The sequence below is a fragment of the Theropithecus gelada genome, chromosome 3 (genome assembly GCF_003255815.1).
Source record: "Theropithecus gelada isolate Dixy chromosome 3, Tgel_1.0, whole genome shotgun sequence".
Taxonomy (NCBI): domain Eukaryota; kingdom Metazoa; phylum Chordata; class Mammalia; order Primates; family Cercopithecidae; genus Theropithecus; species Theropithecus gelada.
In genome coordinates, this window is record NC_037670.1 from 33,789,887 (window position 1) to 33,803,623 (window position 13,737).

The 13,737-nt window shown below is 40.5% G+C and overlaps 1 protein-coding gene across 5 annotated transcripts in view; it reads right to left on the reverse strand.

The window, feature by feature from the left end:
* MAP3K7CL (MAP3K7 C-terminal like) overlaps window positions 1–13,737 on the reverse strand; it is an 85,061-nt gene that overhangs the window by 36,394 nt on the left and 34,930 nt on the right. For 2 of the 5 annotated variants that reach the window (XM_025379733.1, XM_025379735.1), the window contains 2 exons: window positions 8,393–8,521; window positions 5,903–6,011 (listed from right to left, as the gene is read on the reverse strand). The exons of 1 other annotated variant lie outside the window; for it this stretch is intronic. In XM_025379733.1, coding sequence (XP_025235518.1) covers window positions 5,903–5,972 — 70 coding nt within the window. In that variant the 5' untranslated portion in view covers window positions 5,973–6,011; window positions 8,393–8,521. Of the gene's footprint in view, window positions 1–5,902; window positions 6,012–8,265; window positions 8,350–8,392; window positions 8,522–8,648; window positions 8,674–13,737 lie in introns of those variants that run through there. 2 more of the 5 variants (XM_025379734.1, XM_025379736.1) reach the window with 2 other exon arrangements.

Genomic DNA, 13,737 nt, shown 5'->3' on the forward strand with positions numbered 1-13,737 from the left:
CCGAGACAGGCAGATCACAAGGTCAGGAGATCGAGACCATCCTGGCTAACACGGTGAAACCCCGTCTCTACTAAAAAATACAAAAAAAAAAAACCTAGCCGGGCGTGGTGGCGGGCGCCTGTAGTCCCAGCTACTCAGGAGGCTGAGCCAGGAGAATGGCGTGAACTCGGGAGGTGGAGCTTGCAGTGAGCCAAGATCCGGCCACTGCACTCCAGCCTGGGCGACAGAGCGAGACTCCGTCTCAAAAAAAGAAAAAAAACTAAATGTCATACAATTAATTCATATCCAGATATAAAAAATTTCTAATAGCCTGAAAGAATTGTTTTTGAGATAGGGTCTTGCTATGTCACCCAGGCTGGAGTGCAGTGGTGGAATCATGGCTCATTGCAGCCTCAATCCCCAAGACTCAAGCAAGTGTCCCGGTAGTTGGGACTACAGACATGCACCACCACGCCCAGCTTATTTTTTTATTTTTTTACAGAAATAGGTCTCATTATGTTGCCCAGGCTGGTCTTCCCTGGCCTCAAGTGATCCTCCTGGCTCAGCTTCCCAAAGTGTTGGGATTATAGGCATGAGCCACCGTGCCTGGCCAGAAAGAATTTTAAAAACAAAATATTAAAAGCTACCAGCTTGAGCTGATACTAGTATTCTTGACTCTTTCTAAATAAAACAAAAAACTGCTCTAAAAAGTGCAAAAGATAGAGAGAATTCCAAAGCCAGGGTCTAAATTTACAAGGAGCATGACAGATTTTAGCTTAGCTGAAGATGAAGAAAAGTCTCAAATAATTAACAAGAAATCCTAATGTCTGTCCAACTCTAAATTCCCTCTAGCTGGAGAAGGGCCAGTGATTCTTGAATAACCCAAGAGGTAGGATTCATATTTTTCTTCTGCACTTTTTTCTATTAAGAGAATTAATTCCATGAAGTTTCCAGTTTAGGAAGTTTTAACTCTTTGAAGTTCCCAGTTTAGAAATCATACTGATTATCATTAATATCATTAGCTCATTAAAGACAGGCATCACTGCCTCTGGAAATTACCATTAGCTAAGTATTACTTTAAAAACTAATATATATATATATAAAATATATATATATAAAATATATATATACTTGACTAGCCATATATATATATATGCTCCAAAACCTTGCTTCCTTTATTTAAGGACCCCTGGAGGTCCATGTTCTATTCAAAGTCTTATGGCTCATTCTGCTATCACTGAACAATGACCAACTCCTCATCTACCAGGGCCAGTCTGTCACCAAGTCCTTTCAACCCTTCTTTCAAAATGGACTCTGAATTCAGTCATCCCATTACAGTATCTAATGCAGGCTCTCATCACTTGGTACCATTATAAAAAGCCTCTTCCATTCTCCCATCTCTCCACATTCCAGACTATTCCACCAAACATTTACCATTTTCATCATATTATTCCCTTTTCTAAGGACTTTTGACATTTCATCACTTTTGATCAAGTCCAAACCCTTTTGCTGAACTTTGAAGATTGACTTGGTAACCCTAGTCTATTGCTATCTAAACAGGTACCCTATGTAAGTATCTAAAACAATGCCCGGCTCAAGCAGGGCACGTAGACATGTTACTCTTCCACAGTTCAGACCTCTGCTCCAAACGACTAGTTTTAGTCTTTTTTGAACACACCATGTTCTTCCTGACTCTTAAGTTTTGCTCCTGCTTTCTGTTTAGAGGGAAAAGAAAGAAAACTGGTTACAAGATATGTAGCCCCCTTTTTTGTATCTAGTACCCAGGAATGGCATCTGTCCTGTACTGCTCTTCTATACTCTACCTGCCCTCAAGCCCAGTTTGACTATCAACTCTTCCAAGAAGCTATTACTAACTGCTCTGGGTGACACAGACTTTTCTCCAAACACCTCTGCCTTCCAAAGCCCATGGGAGGTCATACTGTTCTCTTTTGCACATCCCACTCACCTTTGGCAGAGTGCTGGAAACACTGAAACCAAATAAATTCAGCCAATTGACCAGAGGAAAAATAGGACATGAACAATCTACTAACTGCATAACTAGTCCCCAAATAACTGCCAGTCAATAATGCTATAAAATCTACCTTGATGTCAAGCAGAAGTGTGAGATGTAGGTGAGACACAACTACTCAGTGGTATACATTTCCCTTGATACTCCACAGTCAGTTATAATTTCAGGGATAAGTTGAATGCTTAATTTGTATCAAGCACTCTGCTAAATACCTTACCTATAAGGTGTCATTGGCTTCTTATTACAACCCTGTGAATTAATACTACTATTCCCATCTTATAGGAAACTGAATTTCAGCAAGGTGGAATGATCATACAAATAGTGTTGGAGGTAGGTCTAGAAATCATGCCTCTCTGGCTGTAAAGCCTATGTCCTTAACCTCTACACTAAATCATCTCAGGAATATATAGTCCTGAAATGACCAGATGAAATGAGCACTAGACTAGGCTTATCAGAAATCAACATGTTGGGCCGGGCGCAGTGGCTCACGCCTATAATCCCAGCACTTCGGGAGGCTGAGGCGGGCAGATCGACTGAGGTCAAGAGTTTGAGACCAGCCTGGCCAATGTGGTGAAACCCCATCTCTACTGAAAATACAAAAATTAGGCAGGCGTGGTGGTGGGTGCGTGTAATCCCAGCTACTCGGGAGGCTGAGGCAGGAGAATCGCCTCAGGGAGGCAGAGGTCGCAGTGAGCCAATATCACACCACTGCATGCCAGCCTGGGCGACAGAGACTCTCTCTCAAAAACAAAAAAAAAACAAAAAAAAAAAGAAAAGAAAGAAATGAACATGTCAATATTCACAAGCAAAGATGTCTCCTTTTCTCATGGACTCTGCTTATTCATCAACAATAAATCCAACAATATAGAATCACTCCCAAAAAGTCCACCTAGTGCCCTCATTTACTATGAAAGTCTAGGGGGTTTTCCTTTGTTTCCCCCTAAATGTGTGGTTTGCAGGCCACATGCACTGGAATTCAAAAGGCATGCACAGCTCGCTTGATGGCAAGTGTTTTCCTGTGTGACACTCCACATGTTCCTTATTCAAGAATTCAAAGGGAGTGTCCCAAATATCTGCAAAGCATCTTTTTGGGCACTCAGAGCCACATGTATGTGCAAGAATACAGAGTCCTTGGCCCTGACTATTCTTTGAAATCTTGCATTTGTGATATGCATAAAACATAGGAGGGGGTTTTCTTTTCTTTCTTACAACAATAATGGGTCTCCTGAATCAGAATATATAGGAGTGGGGGCCTTAGAACATGTGTTTTCAATGAGTGCTCTCAGGTGATGATTTTAATCAGGCAAGGTTGAGAAACACTGAACCTCAGCTCCTGCCCTAGGTTCTCCAGGTAGGTGCCCTTTCTAGAGATATGGGGACACACTGACCATAAGATTAAAATACTTAATTTGGGGAGTTTTTTTCATAAGCATCTTTTGGTGGGGTTTGAGGGTAGGAATTATTTAAAATAAATTATAATCCCTTCTGGAGGCTACCTATTAAAAACCATGAATTTTGAAAGTGGGCATTCTGGAGTCATTTGAAAGAGAAGAGAAAGAGACTGGAACAAACCAATATAAATTGATGGATGAGAAACATCTGCGAGCTCCTACTCAGAGACCAAGAGAGTTCCAACAATGGTGACAAATTAATTGCAAGTTGTACATCTCGTACTTCAAGAAAGGTTGTTCAGGCAAACCAAAGATGGAGATTTCACCTCTCCATGGCTCTTTTCTGTAAATAAATTAAGTTTTGTTACAATGTTGACAAGGGAACAGTACATTTGGTCCAAAATTATAATGTAATAATACTGCTTGAGATAAATAAGCTTTATATACTGAAATTTTCTTTGTGAGGCTGTTGATTGTAACAGGGCTTGTTCTGCTCACATGCAGCATGACCGAAAAAGAAAGGAAATTATACATTTTCCTTCCCTCTGGATTTTGGGCTTGCATGCATGTGTCTTGAGAGCTAGCCACTCAAGATGCCATGAAAAGCACTGACTATTCCTTGAAATCTTGCGTTCATGAAATGCATAAAAACAGAAAGGGCTTTCATTTTTCCTTTTGGAGAAGCAGCATGGAAAAACAGAGAAAGTTCAGACTTCAAGCCTAGGGCCCTGAGTTCAGAACATAACTCCATTACTTACAGTGTGGTCTCTGGGCGGCAATCTCTGTCTCTGTACATAAGGAATACTAATACTAATGCCTACGTTGCACGTTTCTTTTTGTTTTGTTTTGTTTTGTTTTGTTTGTTTTTGAGACGGAGTCCTGCTCTGTCACCCAGGCTGGAGTGCAGTGGCATGATCTCCGCTCACTGCAAGCTCCACCTCCCGGGTTCACACCATTCTCCTGCCTCAGCTTCCCGAGTAGCTGGGACTACAGGTGCCCGCCACCATGCCCAGCTAATTTTTTTTGTAATTTTAGTAGAGACAGGGTTTCACCATGTTAGCCAGGATGGTCTTGATCTCCTGACCTCGTGATCCACCTACCTCGACCTCCCAAAGTGCTGGGATTATAGGCGTGAGCCACTGTGCCCGGCAGCATGGTTGTTCTAAGGATGAGAGATAATATAGGTGAATGCTTATTATGACAGAGAAGTATAGTTAATGGCAGTTGTCATTTCTATGTTGGGGTAGATTGATTTGCCTGTTGGGAGGATTTCTTCTTACCACTGTCTTTCAGAGTGACCCTGAGTGGGGACACAGTATAACGGCAGATCATGGAAAGACGTTTAGAAAAATAGATTATGAAGAGTCAAGCCTTCACCTCTTCCTACTATGGAATACATCTCCATTGGAGGCTAACAGTCTAGGAAACACCAGGTTAAATGTGTCGCCTGGCATAGTAACCCCAAGCCTGCAATGGTTGTGTGACATCAGATTTCACAGAGCTCCTTACTTTGCATTATTTTGGAGTGATCCTGTCCCTTTTCAATTATTACTTTTTTTAAATAGAAATGAGGTCTCCCTGTGTTGCCCAGGCTAGTCTCAAAAATCCTGGGCTCAAGGGATCCTCCTGCCTTGGCCTCCCAAAGTGCTGGGATTACAGTCGTTAGCCACCGTGCTGGGCCAATCACTACTTTTTAAAGCATCATCCCTATATGGGCGTTATAGGAACAGAGAGAGAGACAGAGTCCTCAAAAGACCCAAAGTTTAAATGGTAATGTTGTTTAAGCATGTGATTTTAGCAGATGACATTAAGCTAAGAGCAATGGTGGGCGCCAGTGGAAGAGAGCCAAGCCTTCCTTTCCTGAGCACTGTGACCTCCCGCCACATGAGGTCCTTTGTTCAAAAGTGGTGCAATTCAATATGTGTGTTAAGAGGTCACTGAGGGGAGCCATGACGAAGGGCTCTAAGAATGGCAGTTTCACCTCAGACCTTACTATTTAGAGAGGCTCCTCCTCACCTGTCCCATTCATCATTCCTGCTGAAGTCTGTTGATTTAGCCAGAAGTGTGGGAGCACCAGTGAGAAACCAGCATTTCAAACTTAGGCTTCAGCAAATGTTGCTGGAAACGGAACAGTGATATTTTCATATTACCTAACCAACTGCCAGCTCCTAATAAATGTTTCCTCATGCAGTTTTAATAACACACTTTGCTATTGTTAGAAATTGTTATAGCTCAATGAATTTTATTCCAAAAGAAAGCTAGAATGAGGAGGGAGGAGAAAAAAAATGAGTTTAAATGACCCAAGGATTCAAGATGGAGGAAAGCATCACTAGAGGCATTTCTGGAAGCCACCATCTAACGACGCATGATGAAATATCACATTCCCCATCATCAGGTCATGCGAGCATGCAACTTTAAATTTCCCACAGAGGCGTGGTATTGGAAAAGATGCTGGAAAGGTGGGGTACAAGGGAGATAACGCTTCTTCCAGAGCAGAGTATACCTGAGGCGTCATTGAGGCTAAAGGCGATGCGTACAGGCTTGTCGGCAGGTACCCTGGCTGTGCTGATCATGTGGGCACCTGAGCCTCTGCCTTCTCCTGGGTCTTCCAGCTGTGACAGCAAGAGAGAGCCATTGTCACTTTATCCAGCATCATCCCCCTAAATACTCAGAGGCCCTTGGAAATTACAGGTGAAGTTATTAAGCTTAGTAAGCATTATCTGCTTATTCTAAAGATACTCCTAGTTTTGAGCTTTCTTTTTCTACGTCAAAAGTATTTGCCTGCCCCATTTAAATCTTTTTTTTTTCTTGGCTCAAGAAAAAATTGCTTTTGCAATATACATCTAGAATGAATGAAATATTGGAAATATCTCTACCTGCCTTACTTGCTCAGAATCCTTTCATACTGACCAGTTCAATCCTGCCCCATGAAGGTCATATAAAGTATTTTACTTTCAACTGAGGAGGATAAAAAGAGATATAGTCTTAATAAGGTATCAGATGGCTTCAAATTAGACTAGCTTTTCATGTTCAAAAGCCCAAATTAAATCTGAATTATTAATCTGAGGGTGGTAAAGAATGAGTTTCATGGAATCATTTAAAGAATACCAAAAGTCGCTGGGTGTGGTGTCTCACGCCTGTAATCCCAACACTTTGGGAGGCCGAGGCGGGAGGATCACTTGAGGTCAGGAGTTCAAGACTCACTTGGCCAACATGAGGAAACCCCGTCTCTACTAAAAATATAAAAATTAGTGGGGTGTGGTGGCAGGCAGCTGTAATCCCAGCTACTTGGGAGGTTGAGGCAAGAAAATCGGTTGAACCCAGCAGGCAGAGGTTGCAGTTAACCGAGATCACACCACTGCACTCCTGCCTGGGCGACAGAGTGAGACTTGTCTAAAAAAAAAATAAGTAAATAAAGAATACCAAAAGCCACTTTAAAATATCTGTTATATTACGAATATCATGTGCTTTAAATATCTGATTACCTGTAAGTCTATCAAACATTTCTAAGGTTGCACATCTTAATCTATAAAAGCAAAAGACAAGACTCAAAAATATCCTATAGATATTCTACTCCATCTATCAAATCATCATTTAATTAATTAACTAAGGTAGAATGAAGGGAAAAAAAATCCTGCAGATAAAATGGAATAGGCAAAAACACATGAATATTTCTGATTATAATCAGAGAATTTAGCCCAAATATATTTTAACCAAGATATTTGATAATTTGATGTCTACAGGGAACTAGGAAAAGATAGTTACAAATACATGATATCTCTGTTATTTAAAAACATATATTTAACTTTTCTATTTTTAGTCCTGCCTCCCCTAAACCCTCTACTTTCCTTCTCATGTAGACAGTAAACCAAAAAACCTGAATGATATTTTAAGGGAAATATCTCTAAAAATGGCAAAGTATAAATAATCTCTTTAGCCATCCTTAAAGAGATTCTGGGAAATGCTTAGCAGGACATTTTCTCACAGCACGGTTTCTGACTTTTTCCCATAACTTTCCTCTATCTAAAAATAGTGTCCAGAACACTGAATTTTGTTTTTAAAAGTATTTATAGAGCCAAAGCCAATACATATATATATACATGTATATTTAGACATACATACATATGGAATCATCTTACCCAGCATATGAAAAAAGATCAGGCTTATACTAAAACCCTAGTATAGCTTTGGAGAAAAACCAGCAACTGTTTATCATCTAGTTAGAATCATAATTTGACCCATTTATTTAGCACTACAAGTAGCAATGCACCAAAAAGCTCTCCACTGTCCATATCATGTAATTCTAAGTTAGAAAGAAATAGTAACATGAAACATCTAATTTTAAAAAAGGGTAATATAAAATATCTGTTATTTGATTCAGGATTTGTTTTATCTTAACTCTGCCACTCTTCTGTCCAGTCTTATCTGCTTAGAATCAAGCATTTTGTTAGCCACTTAGGGAATGGCATGGATTATCTCAAATTCAGCAGAAGAAACCATTAAAATTCCCTTAACATTTTAGCTAAAAAGAAAAGTTTTACTGTTATGTGTTGTACAATCACCGAATCACTTTAGCATAACATCTAAAGATGGAAAGTTGTACTCCTCTTTAGGCTAAATCTCCCAACACTTTCCCGCACCAAGAAATCAAGCACAAGAGGTAGAAATTTACCTCAAGGATTTTGTAAATAGTCCTCTGGTATGGTTTCCAGCTACAGGAAATGGAATTAATAAACACAGCTAATTAGAGTCCCTCCCGTCTGCTCAATGGAGAACATCTGTCTACCTGTGAAAGGATGGTGGCAAGACTGAGTAGACTTTGAGTTCCACACAACATTGACCACAAGAACCCCTACACCAACTTGCCTTTTCATCACACCGTCTGGGGAAATGAACCACAGGTTCCTTCTCTCGGCTACAAGCTGTAACAGAGCTTTGGTTAAGTTGCTGGTGATCCGAGCATTTAGTTCAGTTTTCACACCTGTTGGCTTACCTCACTTAGTTGAGTGTCTGCACTTGTGTAACCCAGAGCCAGCCACTGCCTTGGCCAGTCGTTGCCTTTGTGGAGTAGAGACTCAGTGAGAGACCAGGCTGCACCTGCTGCATAGCAGCCACTGACAATCTGAGGAGTGGAGACAGCTGTCAGGGCAGCACGCTGCTACCTGCTCTGCCCCAGACCCCAGCGTCCCACGGGACCTCCCTTCCCTTCCCTTCTGCTTCCCTCCACAACCCCTCTCTCCTTTCCTTGCCTCTCTAACAGCCAGGATGTTGTCATGTTTCTAGAAAAAGCAAGAGCAAAAGAAAACCCTCCTCCTGTCAGAGGCATTGATAAACAGCAAGTTGTGGAGAGTCCAAATGTTTTAATTCATTAGTCCTGGCAAACTTAAAATACAAACAGACTTGCTTCACAAGACAGGAATGTCTTCAGCGTGACCCAATCAGTGTCTGTGTCTATTCCAGCAAACTGGCAAAGATAGCATGACTCCAGTCAGCAAAAATGTCGGCCGCTCCAATCAGCTCAGCCAGACCCAGCCAACTTGGACAGGCCACAAGCTGACTCTCAGATGATAGCAGCGATGATCCTGGTTAAGAATGTGAGGTTTGAGGTTGAGCCCGTGTTGGGCTTGATGACTTGATTCATTCTTCAAATGCAACCAACCACAAAAGGAGTCAATGGTAAATAAGAATGGAGCATTAGGATTTGTCAACCTTTTTAAAAACTGTAAACCTGGATGTCATTGGTACTTAAAAATAATTGGATTGTGATTTTGAGGTTAAATAAGTAAAATAAATATTAGGAGAAGGCAAAGACAGCCACAGACTGGAAGAAAATCTGCGAAACACATATCAGATGAAGGACTGGCATCCAAAATATACAATGAACTCTTAAAATTCAACAACAGAAAAACAACTCAATCAAAAAATGGGCAAAAGATCTGAAAGATATCTCACTACAGAAAATATACAGATGGCAAGTAAGCATATGAAAAGATGATCAACAGCATATGTCATTAGGGAATTGCAAACTAAGACAACAATGAAATACCACTATACACCTATTAGAATAACCCAAATTCAAAATACTGACAACATCAAATGTTGGTGAGGCTATGGAGCAACAGGAACTTTCATTCCATGCTGGTGGGAATGAAAACATAAGAGTACATCCCACTTTGGTAAACAGTTGGGCAGCTTCTTACAAAAGCAAACATGCTTTTACCACGTGACTCACAAATCACACTCCTTGTTATTTCCCCAAAGCCCGCATACAGATGTTTATAGCAGGTTTATCCATAATTGCCAAAACTTAGAAGCAACCAAGTTGTTCTTCAACAGGTAAATAAATCCTGGCATATCCTGACAATGGAATATCATTCAGGGATAAAAAGAAAAACTATCAAGCCACAAAAAGATATGGAAGTATCTTAAGTGCATATTACTAAATGAAAGAAGCTAATCTTAAAAGGCTACATGCTGTATAATTCCAACAACATGACATTCTAGAAAAGGCAAAATTGTAGATACTGTAAAAAGATCAGTGGTTGCCAGGGATTCAGGAAGAGAAAAAGGAAGGATAAATAGGTGGAGCTTGGGGATTTTTAGGGCAATGAAACTATTCTGTATGAGACTGTAATGGTAGATACACGTCATTACACAATTGTCAAAACTCATAGAATGTACAACACAGAGTGAACCCTAATGCAAACTATGGACTAATAATGAATAATAATGTATCAATATTGGTTCACTAATTGTAGCAAAGATGTTAATTAGGGGTTAGAGAGATGAGGAAATACATGGGAATTACGTACATTTCACTCTGTTTTTTTCTGTAAATCTAAAACTGCTCAAAAGGTATTAAATACAGTAGTAAAAGGACTCAGCAGGTTTTCTTAATCTAATGAATGGAAGGCTAATTTGTTACGATATATAAACAATACAGCTGTATAGACTCAGATAATTAAAACATTCACATATAAGATTATTCTTTTCAGGAATTAATATTACTGTTTTAATATTATTTTATGTTATAATAAAACTTACTAATGTATTATAATTTATCAAAGTGAATTTCTTATTCACGATCTCATTTTAATCTTCCAGAAGATCCTACACAATAGTCATGGTCAGTATTGCCATCCCAATTTGACAGATGAGCAAACTGAAGCACAGACAATTCAAATAACAGGCTTGAGGATGAATGACCATAAGAGAATTAAGAACCCAGATACAATCCAGATTTTCTAATTATTAGTTCAAGCTGCTTCCACTACACCAGGATGCACTCTATATCAAAGATTTAATTGGCCGGGCGTGGTGGCTCACGCCTGTAATCCCAGCACTTTGGAAGGCCGAGGCAGGCAGATCACGAGGTCAGGAGATCGAGACCATCCAAGCTAACACGGTGAAACTCAGTCTCTACTAAAAATACAAAAAATTAGCTGGGCATGGTGGCGGGTGCCTGTAATCCCAGTTACTTGGGAGGCTGAGACAAGAGAATGGCGTGAACCGGGGAGGCGGAGCTTGCAGTGAGCCGAGATTGCGCCCTACTGCACTCCAGCCTGGGCGACAGAGTGAGATTCCGTCTCAAAAAAAAAATTTTAATTGAAATTTTCAGTTAAGAATAAGTCCGACTCTCAGCTTTTGTTTGGAGGAGACAAAAGTATCACTTTCTTCAGTGGTCCAGCATCCAGGTTCATCTGACACCAGCCATCTTTATCATGACACCCAAGTTCCACCCCAAGAAAATAAAAGTTCTGCATCTTATGTGTGCTGATGGGAAAGCAGATACCACATCTGTGCTGTCTCTCAAATTGGCCCCCCGGGTCTGCCTTCAGAAAAGCTTGTGGTGACACTGACATTGCCAAAGCAATTGGTGACTGGAAGTGGCCGAATTCTAGTGAAACTGACAGTTAGAATGGATAGGGATGAAGTAGCACCTTCCTTTTCTGCACTGACCATCAGGCTCTCAAGGAACCATACAGAGATAGAAAGAGACAGTTACATGTTAAACACAATGGAAATACTGCCTTCTATGATACTGTCAACAGCTCCTGACCAACACAGCATAGATCTTTATCCACAGAACTCTCTGGAATCATTAAAGTGAACCTTGGAATTGCCCACTGTGCGAGCTGCAGCATTGACAGCTACATCCTCATGACATTAAAAATGACATCAAGAGAGGTGTGGTAGATGCCCAGTTGGTAAAGGGCTACAAAGACAAAGATTTCATTAAAAGATAATTTGACAACAATGAGAAAGGAACAAAAAGAATATGTCTAAATTGTCTAAATGTTCTCTTTCTGAATCTGATAACATAAATTCAAGGTTTTCATAGTCACAATTAATATTTACCAGCTCCTCTGTTCCCATATGAGCAACGATGTGTTTCTTGGCTCTTTATCCAAACACTTTCAAGAGAGTAACAAATCTGAAATCCAAGTGAAATCCCTTCCCATAACTAAACCCAAAATAACTACATGGTATTTTAAGAATTTAATAGAATTATATAAATTCAATCCAGAAAGGATGTGTTTCTGCATCAATATATAAACAGATTAACAGTATGTTTCTTGGGGGTGGCAATAATGTATAATTTTTATTTTATTCTTTTCAGCAACAAATGTATTTTTACAGTTATTTGGAAAGTTATTCTCAATAATATTCAAAGAGTTTTTCACATACTGAGCTCTAGCCTTGCTTCTGAATTATGATCAGTAATACACTCCTACCACAGACTATTGTCACAATTATGTAATACCGATTTCTCAGTACAACTCAATATGTATGTTGTGAAGGCTTGGTGTGTTCCAGGCTAGTGTTTCTCCAAAGTACCTGATTACTAGGTGCCTTTAAAAAATACCCATTCCCAGGCTTTGCCATAGTGACTCAGTAGTCTGGGTAGACTCTCATTCTGCAAATTTTAAAAAAGAAACTTTAATGGCTATTCATAGCATTTAGAGAATAGTTGAGAAGACATTTTCCCCAACATTATAAAGTCAGCTCTGTATTGCTATGTGACATATGCAGCCGGTAGTCTCCAACAAAGAAATATTCCATGATGGCAAATCAGTCTTCCATTATATCCAGAAGTCAGCAAAATTCTTCCCTAAAGGGCCATATTAGAAATATTTTACACTTGTGAGCCAGGCGTGGTGGCTCACATCTGTAATCCCAGCATTTTGGGAGGCCGAGGCGGGTGGATCACCTAAGGTCAGGAATTTGAGACCAGCCTGGCCAACATGGTAAGACCCCATCTCTACTAAAAATACAAAAATTAGCGAGGCATGGTGGCAGGCGCCTGTAATCCCAGCTACTCCAGAGGCTGAGGCAGGAGAATCACTTGAACCCGGGAGGTGGAGGTTGGAGTGAGCCGAGACCGCACCATTGTACTCCAGCCAGGGCAACAAGAGCAAAACTCCATCTCAAAAAAAAAAAAAAAAAAAAAGAAAAAAAGAAAGAAATATTTTACACTTGTGAGGTCTTAAGGATCTCTGTCACAACTACTCATCTCTGCCTCTGTAGCATAAAGGCGGCCATAGACAACATGTATAGGAATGGATGGGCTCTGACTTTATTGACAAAAACAGGAAACAAATGTACATGGCTGTGTTCCAAAAACATTTTATTTACAAAGAGAGAGCAGCCTGGATTTGGCCTGCAGACTATAATTTGCCAACCCCTCCTGATTGAACATCCAGTGGACAGCCTTACCCTGATTGAACGTCCATTGGACAGCCTTATCCTGATTGAACATCCAGTGGACAGCCTTACCCTGATTGAACATCCAGTGGACAGCCTTACCCTGATTGAACGTCCATTGGACAGCCAAGGCGCAGCTCCCCGCACAGTGCTGTATGGCACGGGCAGAGTCTCTGGGAGAAAAGTAACTCTTCTTTTGCTGCCACTTTCTTCAATTCATTCTTCCCAACTCCATCCCCATAAAAAAAAATTTTGTCAGATTTCTCAGTTAGTAAAGCAAAAGTCCCAAAGTTACGTATTAACCCTGCTTTTCTATAAAGCACTGATACGTCTGTTTGGAAAAAAAACAGTGAATAAACACCTCTTCCAATTGGTTCATGAGACTGCATGTGCAGGCCACGGTGAGAAAGTGCCACAGGGACCTGTTGCATATTGTGAGCTAGTCTTGTGCCGTTGTTCTTTGGAGGAGCCTGTTCCTCTGCTCCTGACCCCAGTGAAACGTCAGGTAAGGTTTCCCAGGTTCCCAAAGAAGCCTTCTTGCAGTGCTAACTTGCAGTAATGTTGTTACTCCTTCTCAAACCTTCTTGTAGGGCAATGCAATGAAAAACCACAAAGCAAGGATCAAGGCTCAAT